Raw genomic sequence first — 26,956 nt, forward strand, 5'->3', positions numbered from 1 at the left:
AACTGTTTGTAAAATTCGCCACTACGTGCAAAGCATGCCTAACCAAAGTGCAAACGAACAACCTTGAACATACAACAGTCGTGACCAGTGGTGAAGCGATGAAAATTCAAAAATAACAAATAAAAAAAGCAGAAATAAAACAAGAAAAAATAAACAAATTTACCATTTAGTCTGCGAAAAATGAGCCGACATAGCCGCGGGCGAGGCATTCTTCCAGCCAAGTTGCAAAACAACCTTATTTTCATTTACTGGCGACGTAGATTGGTTGTTTTGAAGAAAATTTCATTTTCTTTATTTCATAAATTTTCCAATTAATTAATTACATTAAAAAATATTTTGTTTTAACAACAGAATTTAAAATTTCTTTTTTTATTGCATAATTTAAATCAAGATAATTAGGTCATACTGTCATTAAGTGCATGCAAGTATTGTTTCCGCGTTGGTCAGCTAGCAAGTTGCAGTATATTGTTTGGTTATCCCAATCGGATCAGGCGTTTTGATTCTGTTGAGATTGTCGAAATTTTATCAAAAAAGATAAAAGGAAGATGGATTTGCAATTGTCAGTGAAGAAAGTGAAACGGTTGATGAAATCCGACCCGGCGGTAACGAACGTTACTACGGAAGCCGCCGAAGCGATGGCGTGGATTGGGGTAAATTGTTGTTTGAAAATTTTTAATTGTCAGATTTTGTTATTAAATATTCGATCGATTTTAGCAGTATTTCTGCGTCGATCTGGCGAAGAAGATGTTGGACGCAGCGAACGGTTGCAAGCGGAAGACTGTCCGTAAGGACGATTTCGACACTTGCGTCAAACGTTATCCGTCGTTGAAATTTATTGGCGGTAATGGATGAATTTTTATTTTTAATTAATTAATTTTTTGTAAAATGTTGTAAATTTTTGTTCAGTTGAAGTGGAAAATGTAGAATTGAATTTGTCGATTATCGAATGTTTTTTATTTTGATCGTTTAGATGCAGTGGACACGTTTCCGACGCGAGAATTGTGTTCAATATTCGACGATGAAAATTCCCAGTCTGGTGAAGAGGAAATTTCTGACGTGGAGATGGATTCGGATGAATCGGTCGAGAAAAAGTTGTCCAGCGATATTGAAGACAACAACGACGAGCAACCGGAAGTGGAAATTGGAAAAGAGAACGAGACCGAAGTAGCCGGTGCAAATGGAATCGTGGCGGAAGAGCCGAAGAATAACGACGCTGACGATTCTATCGCTTAGACCGGTTTCAGCAAATTATGGATAAATTAAAAATAATAATTTTGGATCTAACGAATTGAAAAAATAAAGATGATCTAATTTTATTATTCTGCTGAAAAAATATCACGTTTAAAATTTTTGGTCGAGTTGTGAGGTGTCGATTTGAAAACCGGTTCTCGAAAATCAATATCTTGCAATTTTCTCGCTTGTGTAAACAAACACGGAACGCCAACAACCCGTCGATTAAATCGAGCGTAACTTTATGCAAAAATTTTTCACCCGCGTTCTTCTTTTTCTTGACGGTCAACTCGCAGTGGGTTGGAAGAAAAAGAAAAAAAATTTTTTTTCTTCCAAATTCAACCGCCCCGACAATTATTCCTGTTTTCTATGTGAAGCTGTGAACAAGTGAAGAAAATTTTTTAAATCTTACGGTAAGTAATCACGTAGTATTCTAAAATTAGTTTTTAAACCCATTTTTAAAAATATCTAAATTTTATTAGGAAAAAAATTTTTTTTTAATTTTTTTTAACATAAATGAAATAAATGTATGAGATAAAATTGAAATGACCAGTTTTTTTAATTGAGATTGCAAAAGTGATTTTTTTTCAAAAAAAAGCATAATAATAATAATAATAATATTGACGACGTATATTTCATATGACCATTTCGTATTGGCCATAGTTGATACGATTCAATTCTGAAAGGAGAAAAAGGATAAGATTGAAATGGTGATTGAAAAATGCAAATTATTTTTCACCCATAGTCACGGTGATGCGATTCAAGCAGCAGACGATCGTTTCGTTCACGTCGACGCACATTTCCAAAACGCCGTACTGGCCTGGAATTTCGGCCGTCAATTTCGAATACACTTCGATATAATAATTCAGAGCTGCGTTCAAATTTTTCAAAAATTCGATTATTCTGTTCGCGTCGAGTTGAACAACGCTCAGAGAATTTTCATCCATCGACAAACAGACGGCGTTGGTTAATACTAAAATTAAAATTAAAAAAAATAAAAAACACAATTCACATAAGCCAAAATACTCACTTTTCGCAGCCCACATTACCAACTGGTAGTCGTTGTAAACTTTCGGACTCACTCCGTAAAGTAAAATTGTGCAAAATTGACGCCACCACGGTGGTAAAAATTTCAACGCCCCTGGTATGCAAATTTCAGAACGAATTTTTCCTTTCAACGTCTCGTCCTGTTTTCTACCATCCACCGAACCATCGAACTTCCGTTTGCTGACGATACTGGAATTGTTTACATTTTCGCCTTGAGTAGTACTACGTTCCAAGACATGGCTATACTTTTCTTCGACAATAAAATCATAGAAATCACCCAATACAGAAAAACAGACATCACGGATTGATATCCACAAATAGGGTACATAACCTGGAATGGATTCTTTTTTATTTTTATTTTTAAATAATTCAAAATTATCCAACGTTTCTCTGTTCAACCTGGTTCATTGAATCGCATCAATGTTCTGCAAGTCGAAACACGTCTAGTCAACATTTCCGTGTATATGAACGCCAGAAGCTTGAAACAATAACAATTAATTAATTAATTAATTAATATGCAAACAACAACAATACAAAACACATACTTTCAAAATATTGGGTTGTTGAATTTTTAAAATATCTGTCAAGTAAAGTTTCGAATTGTCAACGGACGATTTTCGAGGTCCTGGAATTTCGAAGCTCAAAGCCTGAAAAAATCAATTACTTTACAAAACAACTGCCCAGAAGAAGAAATGAAAAAAAAAATTTTTTTTCTTTCTTTCTTTCTATTCATTTACTTCCATCAAAACAACTGGGCAAATTTGCGCGAGCAATTTTCGTCGAAAAAAGCCACCGAACACGATCCAAATGGCAACAACCGATGGCAATCGACAACATCTAAAATGTAAATTATTACAAATACAAAATAATTCTTTTCTTATTCACGTTTACCCGATAAAACCGCGATCGCTGATCGACCAATCTAAATATTAAAAAGAAATTCATATTCATAATGATTTTTCACCGAACATTCGAACCGAAAATAACGGAAATCGTATTGGTAATCACGACAATTTTCACCAACGAAACAACAATGCCCAAAAATTCATCTTTGTCCTTATTGACAAGCTGTATTGTATTTTTCTAAATATACGAAAATTATTATTTTAAACATCAACACGACAATTAATCTACTCACGTTGTTTGCTATATTATCGAAAGATAAAAAATGATGCCCTTCTTTGAAAAAGTAAAACGATGCCATAACGCTTGTTAATAAAGTTCCAAGCACAATGTAAAATCCACTGCTACAAAAAATTTAAACAATTAATTCATTATTCTTTCATATCACTTCGTTTGTAATTAATTGAATTCATTTTCAAAAATCACTTTACTTTTCAGTGTAAAACGGTGAAAAGCACAACTTCACAACGAATGCCATTGCAATATCTAAAACAATATTCGAAACCGTGAACATGCCCACACCGAACAGTCTATCTTTCCAAAACACCACGGGATGGCCTAAACTATAATTTTTCACAAAACATCTAAACCAAAAAAATAATTATTAAATATAAACACCTTTCAATGTGTATACACAAATGCAACACGACGCGAAACTTATACTGATCACAGCAATCACCAAAAGGAATGTTTCAAAACTGAAAATCGCTTTTACCACTTCTGCAACCAGCAGCACATTTACAACATGTTCAAAATTATCAATCAACCACTTACCAATCAATGAATGAAATGGAGACATCAAAGAAAACAAACACAGCGTATATATTAAAATCATCTCGCATATAGACAAAGACGAATACAAAACTGATGACAAAAACGCCATCGGAAACACAATCTAAATTATGAACGGTTTTTAACAATTAAAAAAAAAATTTTTTTTTCACACACTTTAAACATCAAGTTCGTTTTTGAAATTATACACAATAATTACTTGAAACAATTCGGCGCAATCAAATATAAAAATGCATTACCATTAGCACAACTAAATAATAGCGAGAATTCAATATTAATCAACAAACAAAAATTAATCACTTTTATAATGAAATGTCAATTTAGAAAAAAATTAAATAATAACAAAAATAAAGGCAAATATTTACCTTCTGCAAATACCAAAACGACGTATCAAAACATTTCTTAGTGAAAGAATGATACACACCATTATAATAACTTGTCCCGAAAATGTTTGTCATAATTTAAGCTGAAACAAAAACTAAAACAACTTATGATAACCAGCTAAGCACAAATAACGCAGCTCAAAATCACCGCTAGACAAATACAGTAAGCTATTTGTTAAAATCAAAGTACAACATCCATTTACCGTACATTTCATTTTCATCATCATTAATAGCATTCAAAAAACATTTATTATTTATTTATTTCACTTATTAACAAATTGATTATTTTATTTATAAGATAACTTCTTTATTCAAGCATTCTTTTCTACCGAACATGATATAATACACAAAAATTAGTCCTAGCGTTCCCTGATTACGTTCAGAACTTAATTGTTTCAGTGTTGTTCGCATACATTAATCACATGCAAATACCTGTCGTTTGTATACAAGGTCTATAATTTTACTACCTATAAATCCAAACTGTCAATGGATGCAACACTTGATTAAAAACTGCATTCTTTATCAAAATCTTTTCGCTGAAACGCTTAAAAATTACCAACCAACTTTTCATGTTTTTAAAATTTCGAATAATTTATTTCATAACTTAATTTATTATAACAAATTTCATATTCATGTTGTCTGATATGTGCCATACACAGCAATTTGAAAACTAAAAACACAACTAATGGGATCAGTTAAAAAACTGCAGAAAATAAAAAATGTCACAAATGATTCAAGAGAACACAAAGAAAAATCTCACCAATTTCCATTGCAGTAAATGCAAAAATTAAGGATAATTATTTAGACTTGATTGTCATTTGATACAAAAGAGATACCATACAGCACAAAATTACAAATGCAATTCTAATTGAATCATCTCTAAACAATCATTTCCAGAAAATTGCAAAATAAATTTACGCAGTTATAAATTGCGCCACACTGTAAAAGAGAATTACGTAAATCGGAATTGCATATCATTGTGCTTCTGAGAAACCTAACCATCAATCATGAAAAAATATTGAATATGTGCATATGTATTTCTGATTATTTTCATGATATTAACTAATAATGAGGGAGGAAAAACGAAAATGCATTTCTGAGTACGGTATTCGACAAATTACTGTAATGCACCTGCAGATCACACAAACGATGTGATGACGTCATAGTGCAGATGCATGAGCGTATGCTTATTGTGTTTTAGATTTCTACTGGCTTGCAGACCAGGTTACATTTTCTAAAACATAATTTCGCTCTATAGTGAAGATCAGCATGCCTCATCATCGGTCAGATCAATGGGAATGTTGATTCGCATGGTCTAAAATTCTGTGACGTCATTTTCACGAATATCATGGTTATGGAAGCGTCACAGTGGAACTGTGAAGTGTAAACGATTGGATGGTGTGTTTGAAACAGGAAGGCTCATTTTAGTGAAGAAATGACGTGGGTAGCAGCGAACAGAGTTGCATAGAATGAAAAATTGTTGCGCGATACTGATAGTTTTGATCGTTATGGTGCGCCCGTCACGATCACCACGCAACAGCGAAGAAACAACCACACTGAACTGACCATCAATCCTTTAACTGCTTTGAACTGCATGCGGTATGCGAAGAAAACTCCATCTACACTAGACAGGAACTGATTCCATCCAACCCATCCACGTGCGGTGACTATTTATTGAGATGGTAAAAGCCGTACGTGGACTGCCAGTTTGCGCACCAAATTGTGACTGGATAATACTGTGATCAGTGTCGGCCTCAGTATAATGCTGAATACTCTCCGAATGTCATCCTTACGTTAACTATTCACGCATGTGAAATCTTGTGTGTTTGGATGGGTAGTAACCCGGAAATTAAAAGAATTTAAAGATTATCATGTGGTATGCTGTGATCTTTGCGATTGCACAGGCAAAGATTTGAAGGCTTTATGACATTTGAATTCAGTCAGCACAAGAATAAGTAAATGGTGCGGATTGTTTTACCGATGAGCAACTACTACCAGTTTATCTACTACTACGCCATAATAATGTTTTGGCAAGGAAGATTGTAAATGGCTTGAAGAAATAAAATGCGATAGACAAGCATTGTCTGAAATGGAGTATCCGGTCTACTAGAAATTTTGGGCACCGAATAATGTAGATAAATGCATAGAGTAAAGAAATCATCTCATCAGAGTGGCCAGAAAAGGCTTCGAATCAGGACACTCCAGTGACATAAGGATGGAAGCAATTCTAGCGACTGCATTGACCTGTAGGATAGAATCGAATGGTTTATGGCTTTTGCATTCTGACGCTACAATAGTAAAGAAGTGGTGTGGATTGGCTTATGGATGAACGACTGCTGCCAGTTTGTATGCTGTGCTTATGGTTCTTTGATTGGTAGATTATGCATTTTTGGAATAAGTTCCGAAGAAGAGATAGTTGCAATGGAAACGATTTTGGTGAAACGCTTGCCCCATCAGCGTTTCGCTCTGGGTGACTTTAATGCATGTGTGACGGCGACCGCGAAATTGCACCTGCGTATCACGTTCACCTTTTTGTGGGGCGACCGGCGGTAAAAACAAAAAGGTCTGCGTGCGGAACGGCGGCGGTAGTTATACGGCGTGCGCGTCACGGTTTGTTGAACCTTTGTAATATAACCCTTTTGAATAATCTCTTGTATCCCGTTGTTTATAATAAACTCTCTGTATCATAAATGGTGCGGATGAATCGAGCGCCTGACGGCGCTACACATGGATAAAGAAAGATGTGGCGCAAAACCAAATTCAGGAGTTTGTTGAATGAAGTGCTGTAACTGCTCTGCAAGACGATATGTCGATCCATGGTTAAATATTATGTTATTTGGGTGATCATCATGTAGTATATACGTTTTTCGTAAATGTTGGTTATTCTTTTGTGAATATTTTATTGTTGTTTTGTTATTAATTATTAAAAATGTTTGCTATTCTGCAGTACAAAGATTTTTTAAGCATTATCGCCTCTCAGAAATAATACAAACCGGCGAAATCTGTAATTAATGCATCGTTTGTCTTTTTCAATGCGCACGCTGTTATCGCAAGACATGTAAACGCCACTGCTTTCAGTCGAGTTGGAATTTCTTGTTTTATCCAATTTGTGATAAGGTAATAAGACGGAAGGTGCGTTTGTGTTAAATTTCATGTTTAGCTTTCATCTGTTGATGAAATTAAACATTGAAAATTAAAAAAATGTAAATAGATAAGGTTGCTATGAACTACCACACATTAAAACTAGCATGTGAAATGTGCGTTATTGCTAAGCTGTGTGTGAAAATGGCAACAGCGTACTTTAACGCTGTGAGCATTGAGCGAGGCACCCTCTTTCAGTAAGAAAAGCTGCATAATGAACTACAGAAGTAGGACAATTGCAGCCACCAAATTAGCCTGTAAAATGGGTCATTTTGCTGCCCTGTTGTGGCAGATGCATCTGATTTCAGTTATTTAATATTTCTTCTGCTTTTTATCATCCTTCTGATTATCAGCATTTCTTTTGGTAACGGCTCCTTCTTTTGCCGTAGTTTATTTTGATTTGCTTTCTGGTAATTAATCTCAATATTACATTGTTTTATTTTACAGTATGGGAATTGATCTTGATGATCAGAAATACTTTCTTGTTGACTGTTTTTTGTCTTTTAATGAAATATGCATTTTACATTGAATGTTATTTAACATTTTTAGTGAAGAATTGAAAATTGTGTTAGATAAGCAGTTTTGTATATCTGCGAATGTGATCGATGGATTGGGCGTTAGTTTTCCACGCGTGGTATTATACAGAAAACAGAATGCGCGCAATCGCACATTTTATGATACTTGTAACATGTTTATAGCCTTATTTGTTATTTCAGATCCTTTTTCCGAAAAGCATAGTTTATTTTTTTATACTTTACAAATTTGTAAAATGAGTGCTCATCCATTGTGTCCGTATGGGAAACCATTTGATGATGTTGAAGAAGGTATGGTTTTTTGAAAAGTTTTCAAATTTCAGCTTTTTTGCTCATATTAATGCATTTCAGGAGAAGGCATAGCGAAGAAGCCTTTGTCTATTGAAAGTCAAATTGTTACGGATGAGAAAGGTCGAAGACGTTTTCATGGTGCTTTTACTGGTGGTTTTTCTGCAGGTTATTTCAATACTGTCGACACAAAGGAAGGTATTTTTGTCAATTTTTTGTGCAGTGATTTTGACGAAAGTTCACGCAAGTTAAAAATTATTTTATTACTTAGAGTTGGGAAATATTATTTTTAGGATGGGCTCCGTCGAGTTTTAAATCGAGTCGTACTCGTCGTCATGAGAAAAGCGTTCAGCGACCTGAAGATTTTATGGATAACGAAGTGCGTCAGTACAGTTGAATAATGATATTCAGATGAATTTTGTATACGTAACAATTTTTAGGATTTTAGTGAATTTGGAATTGCTCCTAGAGAAATACGTACCACTCATGAGTATTCCGACCAAAGTAATGTTGCCACTGCAAAACGGCGAATGGCTTGGGATCATACGGAAATGTTTGCCGAAAGCATTAAACTTTCTGATCTTATTCGTCCAGTGAAGTAATTTGCAATGAGAGCTGTTAACAATTAAATGGAAAATTAATTAATTAGGGAAATTTAACATGACAATATTTTTTGTTTAGTGATACTTTTGGCATGAAATTGATGCGACGTATGGGTTGGAGGCCAGGAAGGGGCGTTGGTCCGAAGTTGATCGTTAAGGATTTATCCACAGTTGAGGAAAAAGGCAATTTACATAAGTTATTGCATATTGAATGTGCATATAATAATTTATTTTTAGATGAACAGATAAAAGTGTATGGTTGTTCTTTGCCAGCAGATCTCATTCAAGAAAGCAGTGTGAGAATTTCTACACGAAATTATGACATTTAGTTATATAATTGCTGTTATTTAGCGACGTGCGGGATTGGAATTTGTTTCTTCCACTCAAAAACATACTGTATCAGCCGATGACGTAGAGATGATACGATTTTTGCCAAAGACTGATTTTCATGGTTTGGGCTACAAGGGCCTTTCTAGTGACAGTTCGGCAAAGGATACTTTTACTAAAAGTACAGGAATTTCTGGTAAAGAAACATCGAAAGGAATTTCAGGACAGGTAAAAAATGACAAATAGCATCTACGCGTTGTTAATGTTATTATTAGTATTTAGGCATTTGGCGTTGGTGCTTTTGAAGATGATGATGCGGATATTTACGTAGGCGAAGATTTGTCGAAATATGATTTTGTTATTGGCGGTGTTACTGAAACTGCAGACAATTTTCGTAATTATTTTTGATAATTCTTAAATTAGCTTTGACTTTGTGCGAAATTGTGATTATAATAGATTGTCATTTTTGTTTACAGTGATTTTTTCATTATAACTGAATTACTGGTGCATTTTTCGTATTTCAGAAGTCAGCTTTGAGTTTGTGCTGAGTGTGAAAAAGCAAACGAATCAAGTGTTTTTTCCTCCGCCTAAAGTTCCACCAGATTTCAAACCAAAAGCAGCTTGCTCAAGTGGTGTTCCTTCGACAGCGTTGACAACGAAAACTCCATTTGAAAGGGAGCTGGTGCTTGACAAAGTGCAGTCAGTTTTTGATTATTTATTACCAAAGGATCGACGTCGTCTAATGGATGTGAAAGCCAGTACGGAGAAGAAGCTTGCAGAACAGCATCGTTTGTCTAAATTGAATACCAGTGAATCCGCCGGGGTTGGTGAGTCGTTGAATAGAGATGTTCCATCTCAGGATAAAGAAGAGAAACAGCAGTTGATTCCATTTCCTGATCAGCCAGCTAAGCAACAACGTTTTACTCAGTTTTTGACTTATTTGAAAAGAAGTAATTTAGCAGCAATAGTTGAAAGCGAAAATGATTTTTGACGATAAAGCTAGCTATTGGATATTTGTAACTTTTCCAGGATGTCCAATGACTCGTCCGGAAGAGTTGAATGAAGTGCAATGGGAGGCGGAAATGAACGAATTTTTTCAACATTTAAGCGAAGACATGCGCCAAGCGTTGGATGAAACGAAGAAACGAGCGAAACCGTTGGCCAGTCCGGCGATAAGTCAGTTTTTCGCTGAACGTTTGAAATCGAAATTCACACACGCAAAGCATGAAGAAGATGACGTGAAATTGGTACTTTATTTCGATTTTTACTCTTGCTTATTGCTTTTTTTTCAAATTGTGTAATTATAATTGTCAGCAAGAGGAAGATGATAAAATGAAAGCGGTACAGATGAAAATGTTTGGCTTATTAACTAGAGAAAGCTGGCCTTGGCATCCGGACCGACAGCTTTGCAAGCGTTTCAACGTGCCGGATCCTTATCCAGAGTTTGTTGATTTTGCTGTATATGTGTTTAATGTTTGCATTTCAACCATTGCCTAGGTCTTCGTTGGTCGGGGTACCGATGCTCAAGAAACAGACGAAGCCGTTGTTCATGCTTGGGTTGGAAATGGATGCTTCAACTGTTAAAACTTTGGCCAAGAGACACCACGACAGAGCTGACCATTCAACCGTGGAAGGTAATCAGTGCAGTTGACGAACGAATGTGGCCTCTTGATTGCAATGTACTGTTTTTTTTTCAGAAGCTGCAGTTTCTAAGCAGATGCCAGTGAAAAAAGAAACAGAGAATATTGGGGTTGGGTTGGAGAAGAAAAGTGAAGAACAAATTGAAAAAAGTGATGCAATGGAGCCTGAAATTGAGCAAGCAGAACAACAGCGTCCGCCGATGTCTCTTTTTAAATGTATTTTTGAAAGTGACGAGTCTGATGCAGAGGAATTGGAAGAAATTGAAGAAGAAAAAGAAGTTGAAGAAAAATTTGTCGAAAATGCATTTTACCAGAAATTAACTGAAAATGCAGTCGTAGAACAAATGAGTACTTCAAAAAATACGGTGGTTGAAAAATCACCCGAATCAACAACCGCTGATCCAGAGGAGTCGTTGTTCTTCGGCCCGCCATTGCCACCTGAATATCAGGATCAGGACGGTAGGATACTTTTTGTTTGTTTTTTTGTTTACTTTGGTCTCATTCAGTTCAAATACTGTAGCATCGTCTCCTGAGTGTGTGCCGAAGGAAAAGCGTTCGCACAGGCATAGTTCTTCAAGAAGAAAGAAAAAAAAGCACAAATCACGCTCTCATTCTACAAGGAAATGACAAAGATTATGTTTTGTGCAGCATTACTGTACGTTGGCCGCTGCGAATTTGTTGCATGCAACGCTAGCACAGTTGAATTGTTGGAAACATTAGCGGCGGAAAAAATTACATTCTTTCAGAAGTATGGAATGACTTGTAAATTAAAATAAAAATGAAATTCCCAGAAGCAAGAAAAGCATTTCTACTCCATAATTGAAGGACTTAATTGAAATGTGAATATATTTTTACTACTACTACTGCTACCACTACTACTACTGCTGGTAAAAATGAATTTGCGAAATTATGTAAATTGATTTAGAGGATTTTATTTTTTGTAATTGATAACTTTTTGAAATAAAATTAATTTAGCTATCAAAATTGTAAACTGAAAGTGCATTCTAACGATAGAATGAAGTAAGCTAATTAGTAAATGAAGTTAAATTCATATTGAGATGGATTTTTTATTATTAAAAAAGTCAACTTGATTGTCAAACTGTAGCGAAATATTTTGCTTTAACGAAATTGTCATAACTATTGGTAAAGAAGTGCAACATTTTATCTTATTCATGACGGTTGTTGCTAGAAACGCAAATTAAAAGTCAGTAAGTTGAAAGTTTCACTTTTAAGCACGATTTGATCACTAACGTTTTTCACTGAAAAGCTGTTGAATCAGCTATAAATTTATTTCGTTGTGAAAATATATTATAGAATTATGTTGGCGACGACTATATGCCAACTGGCAGTGGACTGTAATTTTAATGATCTTCAGGCGCAGTTCAGATCGACTCACAGCAAAGCCGATGAGCTGATCGATACAAGCAAAACAATCACAAGTTTATACTCAAACTTTATTGTGATTCAGGACGAGACAGACTCGATACCAACGAATGATGGTCACACGTTAAGATCGTAGCTTCGTCTGCGATACTCGCACTTCACTTGATCACACGCTCGCACAAATTCGCTTCCAACCCCGTCGACAACGACAAAATGGTTGATTCTCCGAGTCTGATCGTCGGAGCCCTTATATAGAATCAACCTAGGTTATCCGCCATTGTTTTCACCGGGTTCAGTGTGTCAGGTCGGTCAGGACGCAACCTACATACCTCAAAGCGAACCCGCACACGATAAGATTCATACAATCTTATTGTGTTGACCCGTGGCGAAATGCCGTTTTAAAAGTGCCGCGCTGTTGATCTTCAGGTACAGGAATTACTGTACCTACCGTTTCCAACAAATTATTTAGAGTAGTAATATTTTAAAGTTTATCTTATTACGTGTTCAGTGAAATAGTTTCAGAAAGTCTTTTTGTAATTCTTTTATTTTCTTAAAAAAATTCCTTTTATTTTCATTCTACAATGTGAAAAATGATGTCCATTTTCCATCTAAGTAATTTGAAGTTTTGTGTTGCATAACATCTCAGCATTTAACAGCTTTTTACACCAGTGAATTAGTTTTCTACTGAAGTATAGTGTTTTTTTAACGAATTAATGACTGTACGCATTTTCTACTGTCGCTTTTAACTTATTTTATGTGCATTTATAAACGAAGTAAATGCCCAATAAATTCGACGAAATCACAGTTGAGAATTTTCAATTTTATAACTTCTTCACAAAAAATGAGACTACATTATAATACTTGATTATTGCGAAATATTTTCATGTTTCGTTGTATCATTCTTGAATGTTACAGTACTGTAATGCAAGTTCAATTTTTCTTACTGTACATGTTTCGAAAATTTGCATATGGATGTTAAGCTAAATCCGCGTAAAGTTTGAATAATTTATGTTCTCAGTCTTTTTTGTGAATTAATTGATATTTCATGCAGTATTTCTGTATTTACTTTTGTTTGAGAATTTATTTTGTTAATTTTGTAATCTGCTTTTATACGAACGAAAATTTTCAATTTCAGAAGTTGCAGTTATGCCAAAAGAAAAAGGAGCTGCAAGGAGAGTTTCAAAAGGTGTTCAACAACACATTCAGAGTCGTCCAAAACGAGCTTGTACGCAGAAAGTGGACTGTGTTACGGATATAGAATCAGTTTTAGAAGCAGAAATGACGTCAAAAAAAGTGATTTCACAGTGGGTTCCTTCACAGTGGAAAGCGCAGTTGGAAAATATCCAAAAAATGAGAAGTCAGCGTTTGGCACCGGTGGACACAGTTGGCTGTTCAAAGCTGTTTGATGCAGGCGCAGATGAGAAAACAAAGCGATACCAAATTCTTCTTTCGTTGATGCTGTCCAGTCAGACAAAGGACGAAATTACCGCCGCAGCAATGACCAGTCTGAAGAAATACGGTTGTTCAGTGAATAAAATTCTTCAAACAGATGAATCCGATTTAGCTGAACTGATTTATCCGGTGGGGTTTTGTAAAAGCAAAGCAAAATATATTAAGAAGACCACAGAAATTTTGCAAAGTCAATACGACGGAGATATTCCGAAAAGTGTGGACGAGTTGTGCCAATTGCCAGGCGTCGGACCGAAAATGGCACTGCTTACCATGCTGACCGCTTGGAACCAATGTGAAGGAATTGCCGTTGATACGCATGTGCATCGCATTTCGAATCGTTTGGGTTGGTTGCCTTCGCCAACTAAACAGCCTGAACAAACGCGAAAAGGTCTAGAAAATTGGCTTCCGAAAAGCTATTGGCCACAGATTAACAAGTTGTTAGTTGGATTTGGACAAACTGTTTGTCTTCCGGTCAATCCTCATTGTTCAAATTGTTTGAATTTTTCTATATGTCCACATGCACATGCTCTGCATCAATCAAAATGCAAAAACAAAACTTAACTGAAGGTATATTATTTTTATATTTATCTATTTGTATTATTATAACATGCATTTTTGGTTTTTTTGATTTCATTTCCGGAATATCTCTATTCATATATGAGTGTTAACTTTGTAAAAACAGACTATAAAGTTTGTATACACACTTATTCGATTTGCTGGTATTATTTTGTTGTTCTTGATTTGAATGACACATAGCACGATGCCCTGGTTGCTAATTCAATGCTTCTTATAAATCAATGTTAACTGTCATTGTTTAAGCAGACGGATTTGAAATTAATGAAACGCACGAAAGAACAGGTAGTTGACAGGCAACCGACACAATTGTCGATGTATTTGTGATTTGTTTCCTTCGCAAGAATAGATGAAACTTTTTCATGCAATTGTAATTTCATCTTTTGGCAGGGTTCAATTTCAAATATTTGATTTAAGAGCATAATTTCAATTGTTTGTTTGTTGAAAGAATTTAGTGGCTGAAATGAAAAATAAGCATTATTAACGAATGCGTAGCCTGTATATAACGTAATTTAGAAGAAAATCGAAATGATATTTTCTACCCATTGCAGTTGACAGAAATATTTTCTATGATTAATAATGAGTGACGCATGTAACATTTCAGTTGTAAACTTTATAAATAAACCAGAAGGAAAGAAGCAAAAGTTGTGCTTAATTTGCATTTTACTCTTGCTGAGCTAAGTCGTAGTCGTCTAGTTGATCATGAGAAATTCCGCGTGATAATTTAATTATGTTTCTTTTTTGTTTTTCTCATAATCCAGACCTACTTTGAAAGTTGTATTAAATACAATTATTTGTAATATCTTTTATTTCGACGACGTCTACATGTTGAACAGTTTTCCAGCTAGCTAACTACCTTTCTGCAGTCAATAGCTATTTGTAGGTTCACATTAACGGAAAGCAAAATTTCATTATTTCGAAATAATTTCGTTCTCGCTTTTGCATTGCTGCTAATTATTTTGCAATGAAAATAGTAAGCATCAACTGGGGTTTCGTATCTGATAGAAGAGCTGTATTTAAATTATTGATTGTCGAACGCAATGCTTTATAAAGAAAATGAAAAATATCAGAAGAAGAAACTGCGCAGTTGTTTGACATCTAGAACAATAATCTATATATTTAATTACTTTATTTTTTAAATAAATAATAAATTAAAATGATCGACTTCAAATAATTTTCACTTTCTGTTTCTAAATATAGATATCCTTTATTTCATATATATATATATCATTTTTGAAAATGTCAAAACACAATTTTTATATATTCACATTTTACATATCACATGGTCTTTTTCTTCAGATAAAATTCCTTTTAGGCAAAATATATCAACTTGTCAGTTTTGGAAACACATTTAGTATTATTTAGAATTCCTGGAATAAAATTTATGGGATGAAATGTATTCCCAAAATAAAATAATTGCATCATTAATATTTCTTTCCGCTGTTATATCGTTAACACATTTTATGCATTTTTTTCAATAATTTCAAATGTTTAATTAATTTATAAATTATATTTTTAACTTTATTTTTTGTACTTTTTACAGCTTCTTTGAAAATAACGGATAGAATGGAAAGGGATCATTTTCCAAAGCTTTGTCATGTCATCATACGATAATGTGTTGCAATAGAAAAGAAGAATTTTCAAATGTATTTTGTTAATTAATATGTTTCAGTAATTCTTTTGAAGAAAAAATCATATTTTTCTTATGTTATTATGCTTTATTAAAAACCAATGAGGAAGAATTATTGAATTAAAGTTGAAATTAGAAGAAAATTTTTTAATTTTTATTAGTAAAGAAAATTGAATAAAGCTATCCATTTATTTTGCATTCATTATTCTGCCAGAAAATTGTAAGAATTAAAAGTTTGAGACACACGTTGGAAAGGTGCTCTCTTGTAGATTAATAAATAACATTGAATGTTATTTCTATAGCTGTTTTGGAAAACCATCCTGAAGCAGTTTAACACAACGTATATTTATTAATAATAAGAGATCTTTTTAGATGTTAGAATATTTTTATTTGCATCGACAAAATTAATCAATATATCTAATTGTACGTATCAAATGTGCGATTAAATTCATGGGCAAAAATTTTCAAGTAGGCAAAAAAAGAGCCGTTAACGACAGCAATGATCATAATTTATCAGTGTATCATTTCTTATGCTTGACATGAAACGGATAAATTAAAGATATTACAAAGGTTCAACAACAAGACAAGCAGCAACAGTCATGCTTCCTTATGGCATTAGTTATGGAGAAACTGCTTTTATTTCGTACGGGAAGAGGGAAAAAATCGATTTTTATTTTCCTTCCTTATACAAGGGGAATGAGTCATTTGGATTTTTATTTCACTGTGTACTAGCATTGACGAGCAGAGCTAAAATTTACTAAATGTGAACGAATAACTTTCTTAGAAATTACTCAAAATAAAATACAAATATATTACTTATTTGAGGCACTTCATTTGATTGTGCTATTAATGAGTGAAGACAATAATGAAATACTGAATCAAGAACTTCATATGAAAATGTATTATTAAATGCCATTGTTATTGATTTCACTTTCAGAAAAGAAAATTGTTTCATTGTCGATTTCACCAAATCTAGATGCTTTTTCACACTTTACCCCTATTTTGTAAATCATCGTTTGAAATTTGATTATCATCAAAATCATATTCATTAAAAACATTATATTCCATTAAAATTAGGATTCATTGATATAATTGTTCGAAATATATTTGAATAACAAATGCATGCAAATGTTGGCTTGAAACTTTAAGAAAATCAACTTTCTTCGAATTCTATGAAACATGCAGTTGATATAAGGCCAAAGAGAGATATTTTTCATCCTGTAATAATTCAAACTAATTTTTGTCTTTGATAAAAATTCTTTCTTTGAAATATAGTATAGATTGGAATTAACTAAAAATGATAACTTCATTGACTGATTTGTTGCTGACATGGAATAAAGCATTTTATAATGTAATAGTAATACTTTCGGTTATGTTTGTCATTTTTCCAAGCCATCTTATTTATCACCATCATCAGGAAGTGATTCATCAAATAATTTGTTTCACGTTGTTTTAAATATTTTAAAACTATGATTCACAACTCAATTTATTTTTGTACAGTCATCATTGTGGAGCAATGAGTATTTACTTTCAACGGCACATCAATCTTGCATTTTAATGTAGTTGTCTGAATCACAGTGTTTATTCACTATTTTTGTCACTTTTTACAACAAATACTGTATTTGGATAGTTTCGAAAATTATTGTTTAAAAATGAATTCTTTTACAGCACAAGTTGCATCTTAAAGTACTAGTGCTCTTAAGTTCATCAACGTTCTTCTGTGAATTGTATGAACTGGTATATTCACATTTAACAGGTATAATTATAACAAATGTTAACAAATCACAATTCAATTATTAATATTGTTAAATTTGCAACACAGTATTATTGAAAAAAGGAGAAAAACAGATGATGTTTGTTCTGGTTTTGCTTTGTGAATGCTTTTCAAAATGTTGCACACAGCCAAATTGCACTTGGTAAAGATAAAAATAATAATAATAATAATAATAGTAACAGAGAAAAAAGAACAAGTGATTTCAAATGTCAGTTGGATTCGAAATTTGTTGATGGAAATTGGAAAAAATCCAGTGCTGAAATGTTGTTTCACAATGAGCTATGATTAATCACTGATATGCAAATGTTGAATTGTTAATCAGTGAACAGCATCATTGAAATGCAAAATAAAAGTAAACAATGAAATCATCATCATCAAATGGACTACAAGTCAAGTGAAGAAAATATATTGGTGTTCCTTTTGAAAATTTCAAATTTAGTTTAAGCACTGGAAATAATGTCAAAGAAGTGGCAAGTGTTGAAAAGACTACGGCGGACGTGTCTTATTGTTCTGCATCAAGCTGTTCAACACTGTGCTACTTTTCTATTCTTTTCTTTCTTCTTTTTTTTATTTATTGCAAATTTCCCAATCACCAGTAAAAAGCTGCATTGAAACATTTCAAATTTCGCAAACTATGCTTATCTTAGCTTGGAATTTTTGCAGCGTTCGTTGAAGTGATGTGTCACATTGTTTTGGATGAAAAACGTTCCATTCAAATCTCACCACTATGAAACTTTTTTGATTACATTTCAATGGATGATTAAAATCAAAAGTAAATTAAACTTGTAAATTCTTTCATTCAGTTATTGTTGTTTCAATTTAAACGATATATATATATATGTATCAATTGTAACCACATCTACAACCCAACGGCAACAGTGAATTGGATGGATTGTTAGAAATTTGCATTCAAGAAAAATATGTTCAAAGTGAATTTGGAAAATTAATTCATTGAAATAAAAATGTTTTCATTTTCTGATCACTTCTTGGACACGACTACTAATAATCATCGTTTAAATGTATGCTGCAGTGGGATTAAAGGTTGTCAAATTGGGAGGTCGCGAACGGCTGTTGTAAGAAATGGTTTTTCATTTTGCAATGCCGGCACTAATTCTCCCAACGGAACAGCTGTTGTTATAATGCTGCACTGTATAAGATGCAATGGTCGGCGGATGAAATCGATAATGAGCCATATGGCTAGCAAGCAGGCAGGGGTTGAGCAATGTGAAATAAGCTTGACGAGACATATGCACTGTTGTGTAGTTGTTGTGTTTAGCATTGTTTTGACTGTTGCTAAACTGTTTTCAAACAAATCTTATTTCTCTGATTCAACAAAGCCAGAGTTGAAAGGAAGATGCATTACAGAAAAATTCAGCTATTTGGCACTTTGAAATCAAATTTCCTTTACACCAGTAAATTTGCGATGCTCCCATTGTCGATATCAGGAAATCAGTAATATACGAAAAGGGCAAAATGTGTGATTGTGGATAAATCAGAATAAACGCCTGCGGCAGAAAAGTCGAACCAAGATTATAAATTGGCTGGGCATTTTCGGAAATTTGGCAAAATTAGATCCTCCCAAAGTAGCATCTGCCTTTTGGACACCGTTTACGTTATTTGAGCGTTGTCTAATTATATAGTGCTTGAGGAAAATCGATTTCTTGCCGTCGAAAAGAGATTTATCTTTTCCTTCTCGAGCTTAACGGCTTCGGCAAGAAATAAGATAACCGGCGCCGGCACGACGCCAACTAATTGTGTATTGAAACAGCAACAGGCGACCAATCATTGGTTTGTTTAACAAGTTCTCCAAAACTCTGTTGTGCAATCCATTGGTTGAAACCAAAAACGCTGGCTCCGCCTACTTTGATGCCGTTAAAACAAGCGCTATCAAAGCCAGCTTTCATTTTGTGTTGTTTTGGATCAGTAACTTGTTCTCTTTTGTCTGAGCTCTCCCACTTTCTACATACACACCTATTATATGAATATACATGTATAAAGTGAGATGTTGTATATAGAGAGAGAAAGACATGTTGCATAGATATGCATACATATTTATGTGTTTTTTATTATTCAGCTTTTATTATTTATAATTTTACAGTACATTTCTGTTTGTTGTAATTTTTTCACTGCATTTAGAAAGAAAGAATTCCAAGACAATGGTTGGTCGTAATCGCTCGTTGCATAAAGTGGATTACAAAGAGGAAATGGTTTATCTGTTCCAACCACCACGTTCCACTTATATCCCGAACATCTCACCATTTTCACTGAAGTTGGAAACTTGGCTTCGCATGAACGAAATTCCATATGAGGTGAGTTTGGATGGGTCAAGGCGGCCCGCCTCTGCAATCATATATTTTTGGAATAGGTTTCGGTCAAGGTCTCTTAGCGTTGCGTGCAAATCATTTTCTCAGCTTACTCTAATATACATGAAATGAAATTGCTTTTCCTTCTCTTTTCTATTCTTATTCCGTTGTCGTTCTTATCTCTTCTCCTTTGGCTCCCTGGCTAAACAAACGATTAGTCAAGTCTGAAACGCGTGCTCAGGCAATTTAATTAATCATTGGTTAGCTGGCGTCGCTTAATTGGACCTCAGTCCTGCGCGCGTGTATAAGCCGGCCGAGGTTGTGTTCCATATTGTTGTTAGTCAATTTTCAGCCGCGGTTGTCTAATTTTTCTTGATTTTTCCTTCCCTTCTGAACAATCGTTTTCTGCATTCTAAATCATGATGAATCATTTTCGTTGAGATGATTCATTCGTGCGGGGGCGATAAACTGATAAATTTACGCATAGCGTATTAAATCGATTCTTTCCTATCAACTATTTGAAGATTGAAGATTTTACAAATACATTTATTTATTTATTTAATATCATCAAGCAGCTGTTTCAAAATTTGTTATATAGCTCTGATCATCAAAAGGTAATAACTATACCGGTTGTAGATCAATTCATAAATGGACAGTGTCGATCATTAAAAACCTGCTCTGCTCATCATCTAATAGAAGACAAAATACTGAAGCCAATTATATCAGATAAATGAATCATGGCATGAAAGTCATTATAAATATTATATTACAATTTTAATGTCACATTACACATTTTTAATTGCAAAATGATGTTAGAGAAAACTATTTAAACCTTTTCGAATTCTTCTATCACATCGCAATTGTTAGTTAATTTTATAAAATTGCATTCTGTAAATGCATAACTGTGAAATATTTTTAACAGCAGGCTGCGAAATGTTCTTTTTAAAATTTTACTATTTTTAGATGTTTTTTTCTCAAAAATCTTACTGAACAATGTAACAAAGGTATTTTCATTCATTGACAGACAATCATTTGTAACTTGTTGCAAAAAGAAATATAAATACGAATATATTTATTATTGAATTGATGTATTAATTATGGGCGTAAAGAATTTCTCACCAGCAGTTGAATAGTACTTCTGTTTAAAATAGCAACATTTGTAAAATGTAATTCTGTTGCATGTTTATGTAAAATAGCTCAGAGTTGCAATTTTATTTCATCACATAAAGCAGAGAATTTTTATTTTTTTCGTGTTTTATGTTTTTTTGTTTTGTTTGTTTGAATATATCTCATATTAATGAGCACATGGGCATGTGAGATGCTGTTAGGAAATATCCAGAATTGTAGCAATATTGTAACAAGCTAGTGAGACTGATAATGTTGCAAAAGTTGATCCGTAAAATTCTCGCCTTGTGCTATCGCTTGTCATTATCTGACTGAGCTGACCTTTTCGACATAGTCGGGTTTTTGTTTCCATTATCAAAAATGACAATCTGTAAGGCCAAGATCAATTTTCAGAGGGGAGATTGCGGAAAGCGTTGTGGGGCTGGCTGGAGAGATGTACGGAAGGGGTTGGGCTGGGCTGGGGGGGGGGGAACTATTTCAATTTACGGCATACACTTTAGTGATGAAATTCCAGAAATTCTTGGCAAAAATGTTCACAATTTTTCATTTATCACAAATGTTTTACTTTTGTTAAGCATTGCACATTGGCAAGCAAAATTTTTCCCAGTTACTAACAGGTACTTTCTCACTTTTTACATTCATCTTGCTGAAAGCATATTTCAACAATAAAAAAAAGTAAAATAATTCAAATTCCAAAATGATTTTGAACTTGGTGGACAAAAGCAAAAAGTAACACATGCAAAAAAGGGATCGGCATGCAGGTTGATTTTGCATTCCAATGTGGAGCCAAAAGCTTGTTCATTGCAAATGTGCAAAATTCCAGCCTCGTGGAATGCACATGGGTTAAACAGTTTCAAGTTGTGTTTGAGCTTTTGCAAAAGCTGGGTCGCATGTCATGCATTCTTGTGTAAAACATTGTAAATAAAGCAAACGGGGGGGGGATACACTTGAATGTTGTGTGTATTTGCGAATGCAACTCATTTGTATAATTTAAATGTTTCCATTTCCCGGAAGTTTTCTGTAAAATGTTATACAATAAAGCTTAACGCATCAACAATTTCCTGTTTGCTTAAGCTGAACATTTGAAAAAGAAGTACAGCTGACACATCTGGAAATTCAAAAACAGTCGATTTGGCATTTCCTATTTTCCTTCTTTCTTTTTTTTTGAAAGAAACATCTGCTACACAGAATATTTTGAAATGTCATTTTTGATATTTTGCTTTGAAAAACTCTTTTCTATTTTAGAAGCTAATGAATTTTTTGTTGCAATTTTATCAATCAAATATCTGGGGGCTATTGAAGGAAAAATTTAGTGGGCGATGATTGTGCCAATAGCCGAGGAAGTAGTATATTGTGTGATATAGTATTTTTTTTTAATTTTACTGAATTTTTCAAATCTACTGAGAAGAATTGAAATTGGATTGAAAATATATGATGATCTTGCAAGAATGGATTAACTACAGCACGCACGCACACACACATTTTATTAGAAAGTTATCATTAAAGTTTAACCGCTCAGAACGCTTACTCTCCCTCACTTACCTGATGCAGTCTTCAATGATACCATTAGCAGTTTTCAGTCGTAAAATTGAAGACAAATTAATGATGCCAACTTCCTGCTCAGAAGAGTAGTATATATATAAATGTATACATGCATATACAACTGAATTTGATGAAAAACTGCATCATGCTCAACAGAGGGTATATTCATCCACTCAAGCAATAGAGAATGCAGTTTATTTTGAAATGATATGCAAGTTTTATAAACTTTTACATGCATTTTTGCAAAACAAGAAGGAAAAAGATATAATTTGCATCAGTTTGTATAATTTTTTCTCATTTTAATTATTATAAAATATTATGTTGTATGTTGTAGAGCATTGCTGTCGACATGACCAACACGTCGAAGAAAGGCCAGCTGCCATTTGTTGAGTTGAATGGAAAAGAGATTGCAGATTCCAATTTTATCATTGACGAGTTGAGCGTTCATTTCAAAAAGGAAGATTGCGAAGACAAAACTGCACTCGAAAAAGCTACACTTCGAGCATTTGAATCGTTGATCGAAGACTCGCTTTCATGGTACGTAGAAACCGACAATTTTCTACTTTTTCTTTCGCTTTTTTCCATGCATCAACATAACACTTAGAAGCGAACATTTGGTGCTGATTATTACTATTGAAAATAGCATTTTTACTTTTTAAAGTATCATTAATCATTTTTAACTGGTGATAATTTTAAGAAAATAGTCCAATGACAAGGTTAGATGGGTACAATGGGCGTGAAATTTATAGTTTTATAAATTCTTTTAATTTCCCAATTGGGAAACTTTTGTAAATTTATAGTTTTAAATTTCATTTTCTTCTGCACAAATATATTTCTGGATAAATTTCAACTTCCATTATGTTTTTCACCATTGGATTAGAAAGAATGATAGTTCTGGAATTGGTGCCTTGAGATGGATGGATGCATATAGAGATATGTAGATAGATGGATAGATATGTGCATCTTCAATTATCAAGATATTATTTTATGTTGATACGTTTTATAGATGATTTATATACATTGAATTTTTAATGATTTATTTTATTCCAGGGTCGTTGTTGTTATTCGATCGAACCACTGCGATGTGCTTTTCAATGACAACTCTTTCATTCGTCTTCTGCCAGCTGCTTTTCGACCAATTCGCGCAATAGCAGCTAAAATCTTTTCCAACAAAGTATATAAATAAATATGTTAAATGTGCAAAGGAATTTTTAAATTTTATTTCATCCACCATTTCAGTTGAAGACAAAAGCATTTCATCAAGGAATTGGGCGACACAGTTTGACAGAGGTGACAACAATTGGTCAAAATTTGGTGAAAGCCATCTCGGTTTTTCTTGGTGACAAGACTTATTTGTCTGGAGAAAAGCCCACCAAAGTAAGTAAAAAACATCTTAAAATCCTAATTGTTCTTCTTATTCTCTATCATGACATTATAATATACTTTATTTGTCTGAATTATATACTGCACAGATATAACATATTTATTATGTATATAGTTGGATGCGGTTGCGTTTGGCCACTTGGGTCAACTTTGGTACACACCAGTGGAGAGCGATTTGAAAAAGTTTATTGAAAGCGAATGTGCAAATATAGTGCAGTATTTGGAGCGTATGAAGACCAGTTTCTGGCCAGACTGGGCTCAACTGTGCGTCAATCAGTCGGTCAAAGTGGCAAAAGAAAAAGCATCCGATGGTTCCAAAGGGAACGCCGAATGCAACGCGGCCGCTGAATTGACTGACAAGATCGAAGCTATGGAAAATGGAGCTGAGGAAAAATGCGACAATGTTAGCCAGGAAGAAGAGAATGCCGTTGCCAATTCCAACGCGACCACACCCGTTGCAATGGCGACTGAAAATGCGCAACCAGTGACTATTGAAAGTCAATGAATTAGGGAAAAACAACATATCTATTTAGCAAACTCGAAAACGGAGCCAGAAGCTTTTTAAATTTTTTTTAAATAGTAGTTAATTACCATATCATTTTATTCACTTTTACTCTATTTTACACTTGTTCTACATTTACTGTTTGCTTATCTATTTAAAATGCTATATAAAATACATTTTGGCAGAAATATACATATATGCATATATATGCATTTATATATACATATATACATATTTATGCACTTATTCATTTATATATATATTTATTTATTTATCAAATTGCTTGCTTTTGACGTATTATCGAAGAGAAATCATTGTTTGTATCGATTTTTACGAATGTTCATCATCTAAAGTTGAAGGAAAAGAAGTGGATGATCTGAATACTGCTTTGATTATTTGAAAGTATTGATATGCTTCTGTTTTCGAGCTTTTGCATTTTTGTTGGTAAAAAAGGGAAAGAACAATAAAGTTTGCTTTTTCAAAAATGATTGTTCAAGAATGCAATTTGTAAGATGTGCACTCTTCGTCGCAGATTCAATATCTGCTTTTATCTGATTATAATATATATATATTTTGTTTCTTATCCTTTTTATATAACTTCCGAAATGACTCTATTGCTAATGGTGTTTTGTTTTCTTAAAGCCTTGATAACAACATTACATGAAGAATTATTTTTTGTTTACTCTTTCAGAGTTGTTTGTTTGTTTGTTTGTCAGTGATGAAACAAACAAATGTCATGCATTTTAATGACAATACGAGACTTGTTCAAAGAATTACAAATGCTAAATAAAATTGTATACATAAGTATAATAGATTGGTGTGGACATTAATCACAAGACAATCTTGAGAGAAAATCACACCATTAGTATAAAAAAGGTAATTAAACTAATAAATATTATTAATAGTTGAATATTTTGAATGGATTTCGTTGAAATTTAAACGGAATCTGAACGTATGAAATATTCCATTTTAGCAATTATAGACATCGTTCATAATCGTCCTTTGGCAAAAATTGTCATCGTCATATTGCATTTCAATTTTTCTGTTTCTGATAATAATAATATTATTAATGCTTGTTTACATTCTACTCTCTTTGTATGTTATTCCATTTTTCAAATATAATTATGCTCATTTCGCCTTGAACAATTGAAGAAATAAAATAGCAAATGCATTTGCGCTAAGATTACGTTAATTATCTATTTTTTCTATCAACCAAGAGAAAACAAATAATTGTGATAAAATATTCATTTATACATGATTTTTTGTTTTCTCTTATTTCTGTGATCAATATCTGTTTAACTACTAACATGGAATTTAGATTTTTTAAAGAGATCTGTAAGCAATTTTAAAATGACCTGTTTAAATTTATAAGCAACTTCGAAATATAAAAAAGCATACTGTCTTTCAAATTGATAACAAATACGTACTTTATTCAAATTTTCATTATATTTTAACCCATTTATTTTGCGTATCTTGGCGGCGGATAATTCATTAACAGATTATCGATAATATTTTGGAGGTTTCGTTTGTTGTTGCAGCAGTGTAATGTGAATTCTCACATCACAAAATTGTTTTATATTTTCAGTATGCTATTCAGTGTTGTTCTGCCGCGATGTTTGCATTGTTGCTTTATGCAACGTATTGAAATGTTCAACATTTGAAGCATTTGCAACAAATTTTTGACACATTTCCCTGTGCAGTTAGAAGACAATGTCACAATATAAAGGAAATTACCAGTAAGCACTATTTATATATTGATGTTGCTTTTTCATATTTGTTATCAAAAATGAAGAAATTAAGTTATTCATTATCAATAAACTTTTTGTTCGCAGAACTTCATGCTTTATTTATATTTTTTGCACTTGTGGAAGCTGGCTTTCATAGGAAATCATTTTATTTTCTTTACTTCGAATCTTCTATTTTTGTCATTTATTAATTTCATTTAATATTATTTAAATTGCAAAATTGGAAACTTCAGTTCTGTTGAAATTTCTGCTTTGCAAAACCTTGAACTGTTTTATGAAAATTTATTTCACTTCTGTGTTATCTGAATCAAAAAGCAGTAAAATGGGTTGAACGTAGCATGTTTGCACAGGGCATTATCGTGATGTTAGCTTAAAACTTTTACGCCCAGTATTGCTCTCATTTGAAAATGATAAAGGTGCTTGATAAAATGTGATCTGGCAGAATTGCATTTTTCATCACTGCTGCAATGTTTGCCGAAGTATCTCTTTTTTGGACATTCATCTTTGCTTCAATATTTTCTGCTTGGAATTTGAATTTATACGAAAAGTAAGCGAATGTTATTCATTTATTAATTTGTTAACAAAATGTACGCCTGCCAATTTACAGCTATCAACTTTTACAAATCCAACTTTTATCACAAGATGACGTTAATGTTTT

At 33.3% G+C, this 26,956-nt stretch overlaps 6 protein-coding genes across 6 annotated transcripts; 5 read left to right on the forward strand and 1 right to left on the reverse strand.

The window, feature by feature from the left end:
- Positions 1 to 545: 545 nt before the first annotated feature.
- Tsp_08237 (putative DNA polymerase epsilon subunit 4) lies at positions 546 to 1,233 on the forward strand. Its single transcript, XM_003373598.1, has 3 exons — positions 546 to 650; positions 715 to 841; positions 971 to 1,233. Exons 1-3 carry the CDS (start codon positions 546 to 548, stop codon positions 1,231 to 1,233), a joined length of 495 nt encoding a protein of 164 aa, XP_003373646.1.
- A 732-nt stretch (positions 1,234 to 1,965) lies between these two features.
- On the reverse strand, positions 1,966 to 5,357 carry Tsp_08238 (putative nucleoporin NDC1). Its single transcript, XM_003373599.1, has 13 exons — positions 5,274 to 5,357; positions 4,788 to 4,807; positions 4,172 to 4,222; positions 3,612 to 3,764; positions 3,416 to 3,524; positions 3,255 to 3,360; positions 3,169 to 3,199; positions 3,015 to 3,114; positions 2,823 to 2,924; positions 2,677 to 2,755; positions 2,261 to 2,608; positions 2,080 to 2,203; positions 1,966 to 2,050 (listed from the first exon to the last, which is right to left on the reverse strand). Exons 1-13 carry the CDS (start codon positions 5,355 to 5,357, stop codon positions 1,966 to 1,968), a joined length of 1,392 nt encoding a protein of 463 aa, XP_003373647.1.
- A 2,220-nt stretch (positions 5,358 to 7,577) lies between these two features.
- On the forward strand, positions 7,578 to 14,282 carry Tsp_08239 (putative G patch domain-containing protein 1-like protein). Its single transcript, XM_003373600.1, has 14 exons — positions 7,578 to 7,693; positions 8,046 to 8,320; positions 8,381 to 8,515; positions 8,611 to 8,696; positions 8,758 to 8,915; positions 8,999 to 9,215; positions 9,271 to 9,474; positions 9,529 to 9,613; positions 9,771 to 10,196; positions 10,276 to 10,493; positions 10,561 to 10,688; positions 10,744 to 10,880; positions 10,944 to 11,345; positions 13,405 to 14,282. Exons 1-14 carry the CDS (start codon positions 7,578 to 7,580, stop codon positions 14,280 to 14,282), a joined length of 3,465 nt encoding a protein of 1,154 aa, XP_003373648.1.
- Positions 14,283 to 18,660: 4,378 nt separating this feature from the next.
- On the forward strand, positions 18,661 to 19,089 carry Tsp_08240 (conserved hypothetical protein). The gene has a single exon (XM_003373601.1). The coding sequence runs from the start codon at positions 18,661 to 18,663 to the stop codon at positions 19,087 to 19,089; it is 429 nt and encodes a 142-aa protein (XP_003373649.1).
- Positions 19,090 to 19,854: 765 nt separating this feature from the next.
- On the forward strand, positions 19,855 to 22,037 carry Tsp_08241 (conserved hypothetical protein). Its single transcript, XM_003373602.1, has 3 exons — positions 19,855 to 20,007; positions 21,520 to 21,743; positions 21,950 to 22,037. The coding sequence occupies exons 1-3, from the start codon at positions 19,855 to 19,857 to the stop codon at positions 22,035 to 22,037; spliced, it is 465 nt and encodes a 154-aa protein (XP_003373650.1).
- Positions 22,038 to 23,017: 980 nt separating this feature from the next.
- Tsp_08242 (putative glutathione S-transferase) lies at positions 23,018 to 24,556 on the forward strand. Its single transcript, XM_003373603.1, has 4 exons — positions 23,018 to 23,205; positions 23,719 to 23,842; positions 23,908 to 24,045; positions 24,167 to 24,556. Exons 1-4 carry the CDS (start codon positions 23,018 to 23,020, stop codon positions 24,554 to 24,556), a joined length of 840 nt encoding a protein of 279 aa, XP_003373651.1.
- Positions 24,557 to 26,956: the final 2,400 nt, after the last annotated feature.

This window comes from Trichinella spiralis (assembly GCF_000181795.1).
Source record: "Trichinella spiralis strain ISS 195 chromosome Unknown Scfld6, whole genome shotgun sequence".
In the NCBI taxonomy this organism is placed as follows: Eukaryota; Metazoa; Nematoda; class Enoplea; order Trichinellida; family Trichinellidae; genus Trichinella; species Trichinella spiralis.

What these genes read in the sequence shown, in the direction of transcription:
- Tsp_08237 (XM_003373598.1), top strand. Translation starts at nt 546, where the DNA reads ATGGATTTGCAATTGTCAGTGAAGAAAGTGAAACGGTTGATGAAATCC. An exon ending in AAGCGATGGCGTGGATTGGG is followed by an intron (nt 651 to 714) that starts GTAAATTGTTGT and finishes GATCGATTTTAG; the next exon opens with CAGTATTTCTGCGTCGATCT. An exon ending in GTCGTTGAAATTTATTGGCG is followed by an intron (nt 842 to 970) that starts GTAATGGATGAA and finishes TTGATCGTTTAG; the next exon opens with ATGCAGTGGACACGTTTCCG.
- Tsp_08238 (XM_003373599.1), bottom strand. Translation starts at nt 5,357, where the DNA reads ATGGTTAGGTTTCTCAGAAGCACAATGATATGCAATTCCGATTTACGT. An exon ending in ACCTTGTATACAAACGACAG is followed by an intron (nt 4,223 to 4,787) that starts GTATTTGCATGT and finishes GCTATTATTTAG; the next exon opens with TTGTGCTAATGGTAATGCAT. An exon ending in CTGAATTATTATATCGAAGT is followed by an intron (nt 2,051 to 2,079) that starts GTATTCGAAATT and finishes CCGAAATTCCAG; the next exon opens with GCCAGTACGGCGTTTTGGAA.
- Tsp_08239 (XM_003373600.1), top strand. Translation starts at nt 7,578, where the DNA reads ATGAACTACCACACATTAAAACTAGCATGTGAAATGTGCGTTATTGCT. An exon ending in GTGCCGGATCCTTATCCAGA is followed by an intron (nt 10,689 to 10,743) that starts GTTTGTTGATTT and finishes ACCATTGCCTAG; the next exon opens with GTCTTCGTTGGTCGGGGTAC. An exon ending in TGACCATTCAACCGTGGAAG is followed by an intron (nt 10,881 to 10,943) that starts GTAATCAGTGCA and finishes TTTTTTTTTCAG; the next exon opens with AAGCTGCAGTTTCTAAGCAG.
- Tsp_08240 (XM_003373601.1), top strand. Translation starts at nt 18,661, where the DNA reads ATGTTTTCATTTTCTGATCACTTCTTGGACACGACTACTAATAATCAT.
- Tsp_08241 (XM_003373602.1), top strand. Translation starts at nt 19,855, where the DNA reads ATGGTTGGTCGTAATCGCTCGTTGCATAAAGTGGATTACAAAGAGGAA. An exon ending in TGAACGAAATTCCATATGAG is followed by an intron (nt 20,008 to 21,519) that starts GTGAGTTTGGAT and finishes ATCAATTTTCAG; the next exon opens with AGGGGAGATTGCGGAAAGCG. An exon ending in TTTTTCCCAGTTACTAACAG is followed by an intron (nt 21,744 to 21,949) that starts GTACTTTCTCAC and finishes GCAAAATTCCAG; the next exon opens with CCTCGTGGAATGCACATGGG.
- Tsp_08242 (XM_003373603.1), top strand. Translation starts at nt 23,018, where the DNA reads ATGACCAACACGTCGAAGAAAGGCCAGCTGCCATTTGTTGAGTTGAAT. An exon ending in ATCGAAGACTCGCTTTCATG is followed by an intron (nt 23,206 to 23,718) that starts GTACGTAGAAAC and finishes ATTTTATTCCAG; the next exon opens with GGTCGTTGTTGTTATTCGAT. An exon ending in CTAAAATCTTTTCCAACAAA is followed by an intron (nt 23,843 to 23,907) that starts GTATATAAATAA and finishes CCACCATTTCAG; the next exon opens with TTGAAGACAAAAGCATTTCA.